Source organism: Leopardus geoffroyi, chromosome A1, assembly GCF_018350155.1.
Source record: "Leopardus geoffroyi isolate Oge1 chromosome A1, O.geoffroyi_Oge1_pat1.0, whole genome shotgun sequence".
Classification (NCBI taxonomy): Eukaryota; Metazoa; Chordata; class Mammalia; order Carnivora; family Felidae; genus Leopardus; species Leopardus geoffroyi.
The window spans coordinates 133,954,015-133,967,438 of NC_059326.1; the positions used below are offsets into that span (position 1 = coordinate 133,954,015).

A 13,424-nucleotide genomic window follows, 5' to 3' on the forward strand; every position below is an offset into this window, starting at 1 on the left:
AAAGAAAAGACAACATTGTTAACAGGATCCAAATTGCACTTGTGTGATAGCCTTCTTGAAAAAAGAGGGCATGCTCTCTCTTAAGTACTATATGTAGCGTATATAGTAACAGCTGATGTGCGGTTGTCATGGTAATGAAAACGCAATGGTCTTTTGTGCTCCATTTGAGTAAATAGACACAGAGAACTTGGGGAACTTCATGAGACATAAATTATTTCTGGTCCGTGGATGCACAGGGTAGTAAGTGCAGTCTTGTTTAAACGTCTTTTAGTTGTGTATTTTCCAGAGTAAGCAAATGTAATTTATGTTTCAAAACTAATAAGAACATGTCTTTTCTTGGAATTGTTCATTCATGTGAAATATGCTTATTGATACCTGAGGGAAAGGAGAGTTAATGAATCACAAAACAAAATCATGGTGGGGGAAATGGTGTCCCTCGTTCTTTCCAGAGACTAGATTCTGATAATTGCTATTAAATGGACTGAATAATTCTTTTAAAAATCATATCATTTTTTACTTTTAAAAATAGGAGGTGTTTAAAATATAAAGTACACCATGGAATTTTAAGTCTTCAATAAGTAGCCAAGTAAAATAGGACTCACCTGTGTCCATCTTGAGAACCATGTTGTTATAATTATTGTCTTTTTAAACCTTTAACATTTTTAATTGCTTAAAAATATTTTGAAAGAATGTATGACTTAATTGTTCCCATTCCTTGTATGTGGTATATTTACGAACACTTTATTTTGCTTCTTTTTTTTAAAAAAAAAAAAACATACTTGATTCATTTGTACTCCAATCATGGTCACAGAAATGACAGGTAAATTTTACTGAAATTTTAACATTGTAGTATTTCTGTGATTCGTCCCCTTCAATTTCTCCATTTTGTCTTTGTGGACCATGTGCATTTATTGGAGGCAACATCCATGGTAGTCTGTGATTATATTTTCCCTTGAATTAATTTAGTCTCAGATGTCAGTTTTTTGTTTTTTTTTTTACATAAACATCTAACTGTGACATTTCTGCAATTCAAGTCTAGTGCTGTTGAATCCTCTGACTTCAACTTACTGTGAATTGTGTCTGTGGTAAATTTGGTCCGCTCTTATCTCTCATTTGGTAAATTGGTATAATCACGCATTACAGAAAGTCTACATATGATATTCCCATCTAAAGAATGCAGTAAGGCTCTTTATAATGTGTGTTTTTCCTGTTTTTCCCTTGGCAAATGTGCATGTGTTTGTTCTCACAGTGGTATATGGTTTTGAAGTCACAGTCTTACTCAGAATAAATAATAAAGCAATGATTCCAGGAAACCAGAGATTTCAGAAAGTTTGCTTTTGGGTGTTCCCTTGCAATAGTATTGTCTCTCCTGCTTCATTAACTCATCTGAGACCCTTGTAAGGACCCTCACTCATCACCAGAAGCTACCCCAGAGGTTACCCTATGACCATTTGGAGAGAAGAATCACTCTCTTCAAGGACTCCTGACAGTTTTGCCTCTGTGACGGGGCCACGGTTGTACTCTGTGCATTAGGTTCTGTCACTAGTGGAGAATTTTCATTCTGCCCCTGCCATCACTGGCCAGAATGGGGTGCATACTCAAAACCTGTGCAAGGGGCTTTGGTTCCAACACTTTATGAAGCCAGGTCATGCCAGAAGGCAGTAACTCTCAAGAGATTCTAAGTATAGGGTCAGTCCCTTTTTTAGTGTGAAAGTAATTTGCTACTTAAGGCTTGAACCAGCCCGGAGCCTCACTAACCCTTCCCTAGATGTGATGAGTAGGACACTTGCCTTGAAAATAAGTGGAGCATCTTTAGGATGTAATGGAAGTCCCCACAGGCTCTTGTACCTTGCTGGAATTCAGGTACACATTCCAAAAGATCCATGGCCTCGGTTATCAGTTTCCAGCTACGAGTATTTTTCCTCCTCCCTTTCTGTTTTTATTCATTTGAATCTGCTGAGTCTGACCATTGTAATTATCCCTGGTATTCATTTTGTCAAAGTGCGTTAGTGAGAGATCAATAATATGGATCAACCCATTCACTTTCTCCTTGTTTGGGTGTATTGATTCAGTTTAAATAAAAGTCAACCTGCTGTATAATGTTTGTTTACTCTGGTCCTTGCTGAACATTTCCTCATCCTCACTGACTGTATTTGTGTCATTCGTTTGGCTGAAAATACTCGGTTTCCCTGGAGTTCCCATGCAATGGTACTCCAGTGTTGGCCAAAGCTAATCTCCCTTTCTCACCAGGACTGATGGACGCCGCTGGTCCTTGGCTTCTCTCCCTTCTTCTGGCTATGGGACAAACACCCCCAGCTCCACAGTCTCTGTAAGTGCCTAACTTGTCTCATCCTCCTCACAGCCACACGGCTCTCTTACTCTGTTACATGGAAGATGTTTTCTCTGGGTGTTTCCTGGTAGGAGGGAGAAGATAAATTCTGCATGTCTGCCACTGTGAATGGGTTACTTCTCACTTGATGAGCTGACAAATATAAAAAGGACACACTCTCTGCTACAAGCTTTTAAACCATGGTGCATAAATTGAGTTAAGTCAGTCCCAGGATCGCAAGTTTGGAGGAGATTGGGAGCTTTCGTTTTAATACCATTTGGTGTAGTTTGGGGGTGGAAATGCAATCTGGTTTTATTGCTTTGGTTCCACACCAGCGATGTCTGTACTGAAAATGCCATTAAACTTTGATGGCCTGGGTCTTATTTTCTTGTGTGCCTTAAATGGAGGGATTTTTGTTTGTTTGTTTGTTTTTGTTGTTTTGTTTCTTTGTTTTTCTCCTCCAAAGAAAAAAAATGGCAAGCCTTAAATGTATACCTTCTAGGTAAGGTGTTTTTTAAAGGGGAGATTAAAAGAATTTAGTTGTAAGTTAAGACAAGGAGACAAAATGAAACCATGAAGATGGAATAGAGGAAGAAGGATACCCTTGCCCCAAACTGTAACATTTCAACAAGAGCCCTAGCAATTAATGGAAACAATTCAGTAAGTTAGATAGATGCTTTCTCAGGTTAAATTAGTGGTGTTGTGGGATATCTGTCTTGGCCAAGCTTCAGAAGCTGGTGGTCATTTAGAAAGACTAGGTATGTTGTAGGTATTCAGTGAATACCTAATGGAGTGGTCTGAACGCCCTTGAACCAGCAGGAATGTGGACTTGATGATTTCAGATTTCCTTCTAATCTAATACATTTCCATCTTCATTTTGTCAAAATCCGTGGTCTTTTGTGTAGGGTTTTCATCCGTTTTGTTGCGGTGGTGCTGGTTATTCACAAACCCCAACACTGTGCTAAGCATATAGATTCAGCCATGTAATAGTACTTGCATTGAAAAGACACTACAATTAAGTTTATAAACTAACTGGTATCACCACTGCTTTATATTATGTGTTTCCAGAATTCCGTATGTAGTATAATGTGATTTTTCTGGAGCACCTTTAATACTGCTGTGTTAAAATCTGATGGATTCTTTTTACCATCTCCTTGGTCATTTTTTGAGGAGAAGTAATTTATTTTCCTATCCTCTGTTCCATTTTGCTGTGGTATGTGAGCTTATTGTCCATTTAGATAATTTTGGTGAAGCGTCCTGACAGTCTTGAGTAGTTTCAGTGACAAAGAAGGCTCACATCAGGAAAATGTGCTTCAAATTTGTAAATGGTTTCAGTGGATAAAACTGTCACTAAAAAACAGTGAAGTCACCCTTGGCTGCTGTGTCCATAACCATCAATTTTTTTTTTTAAGGTTTTTTATTTTTTTTGATAGAGAAAGGAAGGGGGATGCCTGTGAGCAGTGGAGGGGCAGAGAGAGAGAGAGAGGGAGGGAGGGAGGGGGAGAGGGAGAGGGAGAGAGAGAGAGAGAGAGAGAGAGAGAGAGAAAGAAAATGAGAATCCCAAGAAGGCTCCGTGCCGTCAGCCCCAAGCCCAGCATGGGGCTTAATCCCATGAACCATGAGATCATGACCTGAACTGAAATTAAGTCAGATGCTCAACTGACTGAGCCACCCAGGTGCTCCTGGTTATTGGTTATTTTAGAGGTTAAAAAGTTGGATAACTCCAGTGTGAAAATGAATGCCAAAACTGATCGACCAAGGAAAAAAAAAGGGTAATTTCCTGACATTTAAGTATTGTTCTTCTACAGAATTTTTGGCAAGTCTCTTGTCTCCAAATTCTTCATTTCAGCTATATGACCTTGCTTTGCCCTTCAGTCAAGTTTTATTGTGGTTTGGATGCAGAGATTTGTTGCTTGTAGGAAAAATAGGGAAGAGTGCAAGATCTTTCATTGTTCCATCTCTAGTAAATCATACACCATTTTAAAGAGCAAATCTCTTTAAAAAGGGGGGAATTAACGTAGAATTGGACCTTGTTTGGTACAAATAAAAAAAAAAAACAGTTGTTTGTAAGCACTTATTATGTGCTGGGCATTAGTCTAACTACTTAGAATGCATTATAATCCTTGTTTAATCCCAGCAACAGACCCTGTCATATAGTTGATGTTATTCTCTTCATTTTATGGATCAGAAACTTGAGGCACAAAGAATGAACTGAGGGGCTTTAAACAACCCCCTTGTTTATTAGTAAGAGTACCCAGTAAATGGTCTAGACTCTGGGCTCATGGCTCTTTTGAAGGAATTTACATGGTGTTTCTTAAAATAAACCTTTTAATTAATGAACATGACCTGGCCATCTGTCATAATGGAATTATCACCATCCTTGACTTCCATATGTACTCTAAAGAAGAAACCACCCGAGACAATTTATAGTTACACACACACATACACACACTCACACTCACACTCACACACGCACGCTCTTTCTTTTTCTAACCAGCAGCTTCCAACCAGAGGTAACACAGTTTTTCTCTTACATGTTTATTAAAGAAAGTGGCACATATAATTATTAACCTCATATTCCCAATTTTTCTTTCAAGATAGAATTTTAACTTTCAAAATTACTTTTTGCCAAACGATGTAAGGAACTGTTAAATCTGTGAAATGTAGGTTTTGCACACCTAACAAAAGTTCAATTATCTCTTTTCCCTATTGTTGATAAAAGTAATGAGTGAAGATTTGACAAGCTCTTTTTCATTTCTCTTATTTTGGGGGGGGCCTTGTCCTTTAAATTTTGGGGCAAAAATTGTGCAAAACTGCTTAGTAGTTTCATTTCCTTTTCTTTCTTTTTTTTTTTTTTTCAAAATATGTATTTTACTTTATTTTTAAATAATCTCTGTATCTAGTGTGGGGTTGGAACTCATGACCCGGGGATCAAAAGTTGTATGCTCTGCTGACTGAACCAGCCAGGTGCCCCTCTTCTTTTCTAAATCTGATCCGAGTCTCTCTCAGATTTTCACTTTCTGGGTTAACTGTCAGTCACTTAGTCAATCAGAAATGCACTTTAGTTATTGTTTTGAATAGGAAGAACACAAAATTACACTTTGAATATATAGCTTCAGTCTGACATATGATTGTGTTGTTAGCTGAATTCCAGAACTACTTAAGCTGAAGTGTAAACATCAAATCTTTATCCTTTGGGTATTATAGCAACTGTAAAACTGGCAAGTGTTAAAAATGCTGTATTCTGAAATTGAAAAGATTTGGTCATAGGAAATTAATCAGTCCTTCCAGAGAATATTTAGTATTGTAACTTCTTTTAACTTCCAATTTTGCCATTAAAATTAACTTGTGGAACTTTTCCAAGATAATATTAAGATCATTAAGTTTTAATTTTAAAATAAGTAATAGGGAACCACAGCAGTAGGAAGACATTCCCCCATATATTTAACAGATAAATCATTTTCTACAGAAGGGAAAGAACGGAAATAAAAATATAAATACCTGTAAATATATGAGGTATGACTATAAAATGGTATTCCTTTTAATAAATAACAAGTAAAAAATGACACATGCTTGTGAATAGTGTCCTTTGCAAAACGGTTATCTGGACAGACGAAATGATACCATTATTCAGAACATTTTGGGGGAAGTCTTCTGCAGCTTTTTTATGTAACTTGTTACTCTTGGAAAGTAGGTTTGATTTAGGACACTACTAGAGTCACGCAAACTAATTGGGTGATGAGACCCACTGATACCACATTTAGAGAATATGCGAAAAAGACAAAGTGATGAGACACAATATATTGGGAAACCCCCAGACAAATGATTGAAGCTCTCCTCACAGCAGTGCCCCCCCGGGTTGCTTAGATCAGTGGAGGCATCTTCTCAACAAAGTGTGCAATCTTGAGCGCGGCCTCTGCGTCTCTGCTGTCCTGCAGCTCTCACTGACTTTGAAAGTTCTCCACTGAGCGAGTCCCTGGTCTCTGCCGAAACCTATCCTTGGACTTGTCCGTTGTCAAGTATCAACTCCCTTTTAGGGCTGTATTTGGTATCTTTGGAACCCATGGGGCCATTTTGCTGGCCTACGGTTGTCCCCACTGCCATAAACCCATCCTGTGTCACTTGGATTTGGTGATACCCTCATCCCATTTGGACACTGCTCTTCCACCTGAGATGAAACAGGCTTTCTTCCTGGAGGACCTCCCTGCCTCCTCACTTTCTTAATAGTGTTAAGGTTATAACCCTCACTCACGCCACCATATCGTTCATTTTGCCATATTCTGTAAACCCAGGGCACATAAATTACGGAGTTCAGCTCGGTGGCTGGGTATTTGATATGACCACAAAATTTTCTTCTCAGAGTCAACACTTGTTAACAGCTTGTTACGTTTGCTATGGCTATTTTTAAAATAAATTGTTATTTTGTTTAATAAATGTTAAAGATACAAAGAAAGCCTTTCCCATCCAATCCCTTTCTCCTCCTTGCCTCCCCAGAGGGAACTAACTCTCCTGAAGTTGATTTGTGTGGTTTCCATGCAAGTACAGGCCCTAGATACTTTATGTGAAACTCTAGAGCCCAGTGAGTCTTGGAATTAACTTTCATGTTTTAGAAAGGTAGCATGATCCCTGTGCTGTACACAGCAGCCCAACAGCACCTGGCCAGCAGTGCATAATCAAATATATTAATATTTCTGCAGCAGCCTTGAATCAACAGTCACACTAAGTGGATTAAATACATATTTTAAATAGCTTTCCAATCAGTCCGGTCGATGCCATGCCATCACAAGGATTACTGTAAACTTATGAATAACCTTCAGGGTTTTAGGGTTTTGAAATCTTGGATACAGAATTGCGCATATCAATTTACCTCTGAGACCTATGTATAGATTTTTAATTCTCTTTTTTTATTTGCTACTTTCCTTATCTTCACTTTATCATTAGTGCATCTCTCCTGCTTGCAGTGATTTCATAATTCTTTTCCTGATTGTTGGAGTTGATTTGGTTTGTGTTTTATTTGTTTCTTCCTACTGAAAAGTGTTTAAGACTGTGCCTGTTCTTTCTGAGTGGAGATTTGGTTTATCTCATTACTCTTTCTAGTAGCGTTCTCATTTTTATGGCTTATAAAACAGTCTCATTACATTATAAAAATTCCTCTTTGTCTCAGTATGTACTTACAAGGTGTTTTATAATTTCAAGGTATGAGGGCATTTTTAAGCTTTAGTCATTAATTTCTAGGGTTGCTTCATTGTGATGCTTCAGTGTTTATGAAGTGTATTATTAACCTAATGACAGGTTTAAAAAAAAAAACCTGCTAGAACTGAGATTTCAAATGAGTGTTACCTTTACAAATATGCTTATTCTAATCATGGTTCTGTTGCTCAAAAACGTCTCCATTTTGTTTTGTTTTGTTTTGCTTTGCTTTGTTTTGAGAAGTGCTTGTAGAGTTTACCTCTCAGGAAAAACAAAAAGAAAAGTCTGTTTGCTTTAGAGATAAAATTCTCATATTGATTAAAAACTGTTCTTTAGCTATTCACTTTTTCTACATTACGTTGTCCTCATAACTATTGAGTGACGTCTTCAAAAAGCAAATCTATATGCAAGGGACTAAAAAAAACTCACCACTACTGAAGCTACTTTAAAATGTTTGTTTTGTAACAAAAAAACGTGCCAGCCAGAGAAAAAAGGGCAGAGAAATCTGATTTTTAAAACAATGACATTGGTGAGAAAAGTACATTCTTCATCTCTTCCCCTTTTTACTCAGGGCACATATTGATGTGTCAAAGGGCAGCATGCTTTGTAAAGGAAGGTCTCTCATTACTTTATTTGTGATCACACATCCTAACATTCATTTTATGTTACTCACCTGAAAGTCACAGTGTTTGATTGTGAGTAGCGGTAGGAGCGAGGTACCATACTCAGTTGAGAACTAATCTGTCATTTCATGCGCCCAGGTTCTCTGGTTGTCACTTTCTTACAGTGGCTTTGAGTGGATCCTGCCCATTTTCAGAGCCTGAGTTTCCTACAAGAGAGGAAGCTATCTTCTGGGAAATGGTCTTATAGACAGCTGAGATGAAATATAGAAGGCATTTTGACCTCTGAGAGAAAGCAGCAAGGGTACACATTTAGACACTAATTATTATAGTTCTAACATCAAAAGGCAATAGTATGAAATGGTGATGTCCCTCCCCTAGGTTCACTGCTTTGCTCACAGATTCACTTGTCTTTCTTTCTGAGGTGGTCCCCTAACCTCACTGTGGTTTCTCGTAGTCCTCCTCTTCCTCCCAGGAGAAGCTGCATCAGTTACCATACCAACCAACGCCAGATGAATTGCACTTCCTGTCAAAACATTTTTGTACTACTGAAAGCATTGCCACGGAAAACAGATGCAGGAACACCCCCATGCGCCCCCGTTCCCGAAGTCTGAGGTGTGTGGACCTGATTGAAAAATGTTACTTAACTGGATTATCTGTTTTTAACCATTTCTAGGGAAGCCTTTGGGTGGTCCCATTCATCTCAGTGTTAATTGATTTGTGAACTTCTCTAAATAGAGAGTGATTTTCCCATCTCTACGTGATGTTGTTAATTACCACTGAAAGGCATCTTACTGTTTTTCTTTCAATTTCTCTCAATTTGCTAATTGCTATAGTAGCAGTAATCATGATGGACCAAAGGGACCTCCTATAAAGCCTTCTTGCCATTGGAAATTCCAAGACAATCTAATTGTGGTGTAGGAGCACTTAATGCTCTCATTTTAGGAGCGTTAAGCTTGGCTGGAAAGGAAGGACAGCAAAAATAGAAGGATTTTCGTTCAGATTCCACATTATAAAAGTTCACCCCTATTTTTCATTTTTTCTTCGCATCATGAGTTTTACTTTTTTCCAGGATCATGAATGCATTGTTAGGAGTTTGTCTCCCTTGAATTTTGACATTTGGTGTCTCTTACAGTTTTGTTTTTTAGGAAGCAGACTCTAAAACAGATTTGTGTTCAGGATGCTTAGTAGGGAGTGCTCAGGATTTATACTTGTAGAAAGAAGGCAAGCAAGCAAAATGGGGCAGAGGCAAATGAAGCCGTCACACAGCTGACTCCACAGGGGACTCCGGGGATGGCATGACCTGTCAGAGTTGTGCTTCTGGGCCAAGTGGCTTTTTTTTTTTTTTTTTTTTTTTTATCCCTACCTCAGTCCCTGGGTGCAGCACCCTGGCAAGGACGTGGCTTGGATGGGGTGGCTGCATCTCAGGCCATCTTTGAAGGGACTGGTGGCTGAAGGCTTCTACAGTCACAGCAGCCGGGTGACAGGTCCTTCTCTGCCGGACGCTCAAGGCAGTTTGTCTCCGCAGTGTGATATCTTGACGCTAGAGTCGGAATACTTTCCTGTTTAAGATTTTATTATGAAAATAGTTTGTCAGGTGTTCAGTTGAACATCTGAGTTTCCTGAGGAGGGTTTTCCCATTTGTATTTTTTTCAAAGTAAGCTCTACACCCAACATGGGGTTCTAATTCAAAACGCTAAAACCAAGAGTCCTATGCTTTATTGACCAAGCCGGCCAGGTACCCTACCCCCGCTTTGTAGTTTTTTTATTTAGCATCATAAACTGATAGTAAATGTAGCCACGCTGAATAATTTGGGAATGAGTTATTATTTTGAGTTAGGGAATAAAAGACCAATTTTACGAATTCATTTAAAGGCGTTGTATTTTACCACATGGGTGCCCATTTTATGGTTTTATGAAAGGAGCTCCTTGGGTATCTGGTGCAGGCTATGTTCTCCCTGGAATGTAAATACTCGCACTGACGTTGCACGACTGTATACCACGAGGAACAAACACGAACTGCTATTGAAATAATGAAAGCGCACAACAGTTCTCTGCCTCTCTTTCATATTGTCCAAAGTGCTTACCTCAGCATCCCAAATAGGTATTTGCTAGGCCAGAAAATGGATTTCAGTGGCGACACCTGTGCCACAGAAGACTCTGAGACCTTTTCAGTGGTACACGGCAGAGCTCAGGTGTACAATAAAAGTGTGAAATTACCCTGTTCGTTGTGTCCTAGATGTTGCTGTTCGTAATGATCCTATTTTGTTTTATATTGCAATTCATTAATTGGTTTCCAGAACGACACAAATGCATCCTACATACAGAATATAAGCTCAATTTAAGAACGTTTTTGAACTAGTTTTGCATCGTAGCTGTAATTATTTTGTGGCATTCCATTTCTTAGGCTTCCTTTCTGAAATCCTCTCCAGGGTGTCACCATGTGTGGGTATGTATGTATGTACTAATGACTGATTTTGTAGTTTATCGCCTAATATACTTCTCTTACGAAGGTTGTATAGTCCTTTTGATCCAACCCATTGTTTATAAATAAAAAGCTTATTTTCATTTCATGCTGAGGCAAGTTTAAAAGGGTAATTTGCTTTGCTTGCAGCCCCGGACGTTCTCCCGCCTGCTGTGACCATGAAATAATTATGATGAACCATGTCTACAAAGAAAGGTTCCCAAAGGTAATGAATTGAATCGAAGATGCCTAGCATCAACGAACAGGCAACCTGGGTGTAGCATGTGTAAGGTGGTTTTGTTACGGGAAGCAATGGTCCAGTCTAGTAGTAACGAGCTGGGCTTGTGTAAAACAGCACCATAGCTTCTGAAAAAGGTAAAATCACTCAACATTTTTTAAAAATGGCTGAGGACTAGCCATATTTGCTGTGTGAGCTGCCTCTAAAATGAATCCTGCTGCTTGTCCCACCCACTGGGTGGGCCTGATGAGGCACCCCAGGGAGAATGAGCCTCTAGACCCTCATGTTCCCTCTGCCGTAATCTGGGCCCCGTTGCTGAATCCTCAGGCAGCAACTGTTTTACTTCGTTAGAAACCTATAGAGTAGTATGTGGTGACTGTCTTTTGTTTTGTTTGTTTGTTTTTGAGAGAGAGAGAGAAAGAATATTCCAAGCAGGCTCCACGCTGTCAGTCCAGAGCTCTTGTAGGGCTTGAGCCCACGAACCGTGGGATCATGACCTGAGCCAAAATGGAGTCGGACGTTTAACTGACTGAGCCATGGAGGCGCCCCAACTTCATTTTTCTTTTCTGGGACTTCCTATCTCTTGAGCAAGTTGATGTCTTCCCCTATTAATTTAGAAGGGAGGGTACAGTTGCGGTGTTCCCCACTGGGCTTGCAAAAGGAGTTCGAATTGAGCCAGGGAGGACTTGTCGAAGAGTTGTTGCCAGACGTCCTGGCTGCAAAAGCCTGCTGTTTGATAGTTCCTGTCACCTAGTAAACACGGCCTTTGCACTAGCATTCCTGCACATTTGGGAGAAGACTTTCTTTCCATTGTGTTCCTGTTCCTCCCCCACTACTTGTGTAGCCCCAGGCAAGAAAACGAAAGGAAATCTCTGGTTTCATAAATCAGTAGCAAAATGCTTATTATTTGCAATGAACCCGACATTGATGTCATTGATTAAAGCTGTCTTAGCTATTAATTACATGTCACTTGTTCACCTGGGAAATAGGTCCTGACTCACGTAGTTAATGCTGGTTAGGATTTTAGAAGGGGAGCAGGAGGCCAAGAGAAACCCCCGCCCCCTCGTAGACAATATAAGCAAAGGATACTGATTAGGCAGTAGGGCGTCACAGAATGAAATGAAAGTTGGAAAGGAAATTTTCTATTTATCCTACCTAGGGAATCTCCTTGGCTTTTTACATGTGATACAGCTTTTTGAGAGAAGGATAAGGATAATATAAGATGCTTGTTCCTGGTACATTATAACCTACTGAACAAAACAACTCTTGCCTATCCTGTGGAATTCTAGCAGCAGTCTGAGTTTTGAATAGGTAAAAACATAACCTGATATTTTTGAGCATCCATCTGAAAGAAATAGCCCAAGATCTAAAACGAAAGCATGACAATTCACGGTATTGTTTGACTTGCAGAAGACTTTATAGACCATCTTATATTTGATAGGACAGAAAAAATAATTATCACCCTAGGGTAGTCAGTTTCCCTTGTATACCTCAAATCTTTCTTCCATGTGATGAGGCTGCTGTTGCTGCTTTAAAAAAAATAAATAAATAAATTTCTTTTTTCACAACAGTTTTAGGATCACATCAGAGTTGAATAGAAAGTACCAAAAATTCCTGTATACTCTGATGCCCCCCCAGCCCCCTCCCTGACATTCACACCCTCCTGCCTTCAGCATCCCTCACCAGTTAAGAGTCGATGAACCTGCAGTGACACATCATCATCACCCAGAGTCCATAGTTAACATTAAGGTTCACTCCCGGTGGTGTGTATTATGTGGGTTTTGACAAGTATGTAATGATGTTATGTATATACACCAGTAGTTTCTAGAAACTAACAATTTGTGGAGGTGTCTGAAGATGCTCACTAAACGTGATGATTGAATTGTCCACTTGTGTGTTTTGTTGTCTTACATCTGTGTGTGCGTGTCTTCTCTAAATAGGCCACGGCTCAGATGGAAGAACGTCTGAAGGAAATAATCACCAGCTACTCTCCTGACCACGTTCTTCCTCTAGCAGATGGAGTGCTCAGTTTCACTCACCATCAGATTATTGAACTGGCTCGAGATTGCTTGGATAAATCCCACCAGGGTCTCATCACCTCACGATACTTCCTTGAATTACAACACAAATTAGATAAATTGCTGCAAGAGGTATGAACCACCATATAAAGTTTTCGGATCTGTTTTGCTTTTCCCCTGAAAAAAGAAAAATTTCATGAGTGCATTTGCTTACACATTGTAACCATGAGATAGAGTTCATATTCCAGGGAAGCAAAGAAGAAAAAACTGATTGCTACTTGCTATAAATTGATTCTCGTCATCATTTATAGTAGTAATAGAAAGTTAATGTAATAACCTTTACAGGAACCTTGGGACCCAACAATCTATGGCTCTGGGATAAGTGGATTGTAAGGGATTTTCAGGCAGTGATTTCCCCCCCACCCCCACCCATAAAGTTATAAATTGCCTGAGTGCATGTGCGTTATTTGATGATGCTATCTAGTTCTAATATCTGGAAAAGCTAAATGGAAAATTGCTGGCTCCTTCCAGGCCATGTGTCCTATTAATTAACCTGCACATGATA

General features: G+C 39.3%; 1 protein-coding gene across 19 annotated transcripts in view; it reads left to right on the forward strand.

The window, feature by feature from the left end:
* Nucleotides 1–13,424, forward strand: part of MAST4 (microtubule associated serine/threonine kinase family member 4) — a 568,735-nt gene that overhangs the window by 493,466 nt on the left and 61,845 nt on the right. For 13 of the 19 annotated variants that reach the window (XM_045494932.1, XM_045494949.1, XM_045494959.1 and 10 more), the window contains 5 exons: nt 812–820; nt 2,251–2,329; nt 8,597–8,754; nt 10,754–10,829; nt 12,782–12,991. In XM_045494932.1, coding sequence (XP_045350888.1) covers nt 812–820; nt 2,251–2,329; nt 8,597–8,754; nt 10,754–10,829; nt 12,782–12,991 — 532 coding nt within the window. The remainder of the gene's footprint in view (nt 1–811; nt 821–2,250; nt 2,330–8,596; nt 8,755–10,753; nt 10,830–12,781; nt 12,992–13,424) is intronic. The other 6 variants (XM_045494941.1, XM_045494980.1, XM_045494995.1 and 3 more) reach the window with 1 other exon arrangement.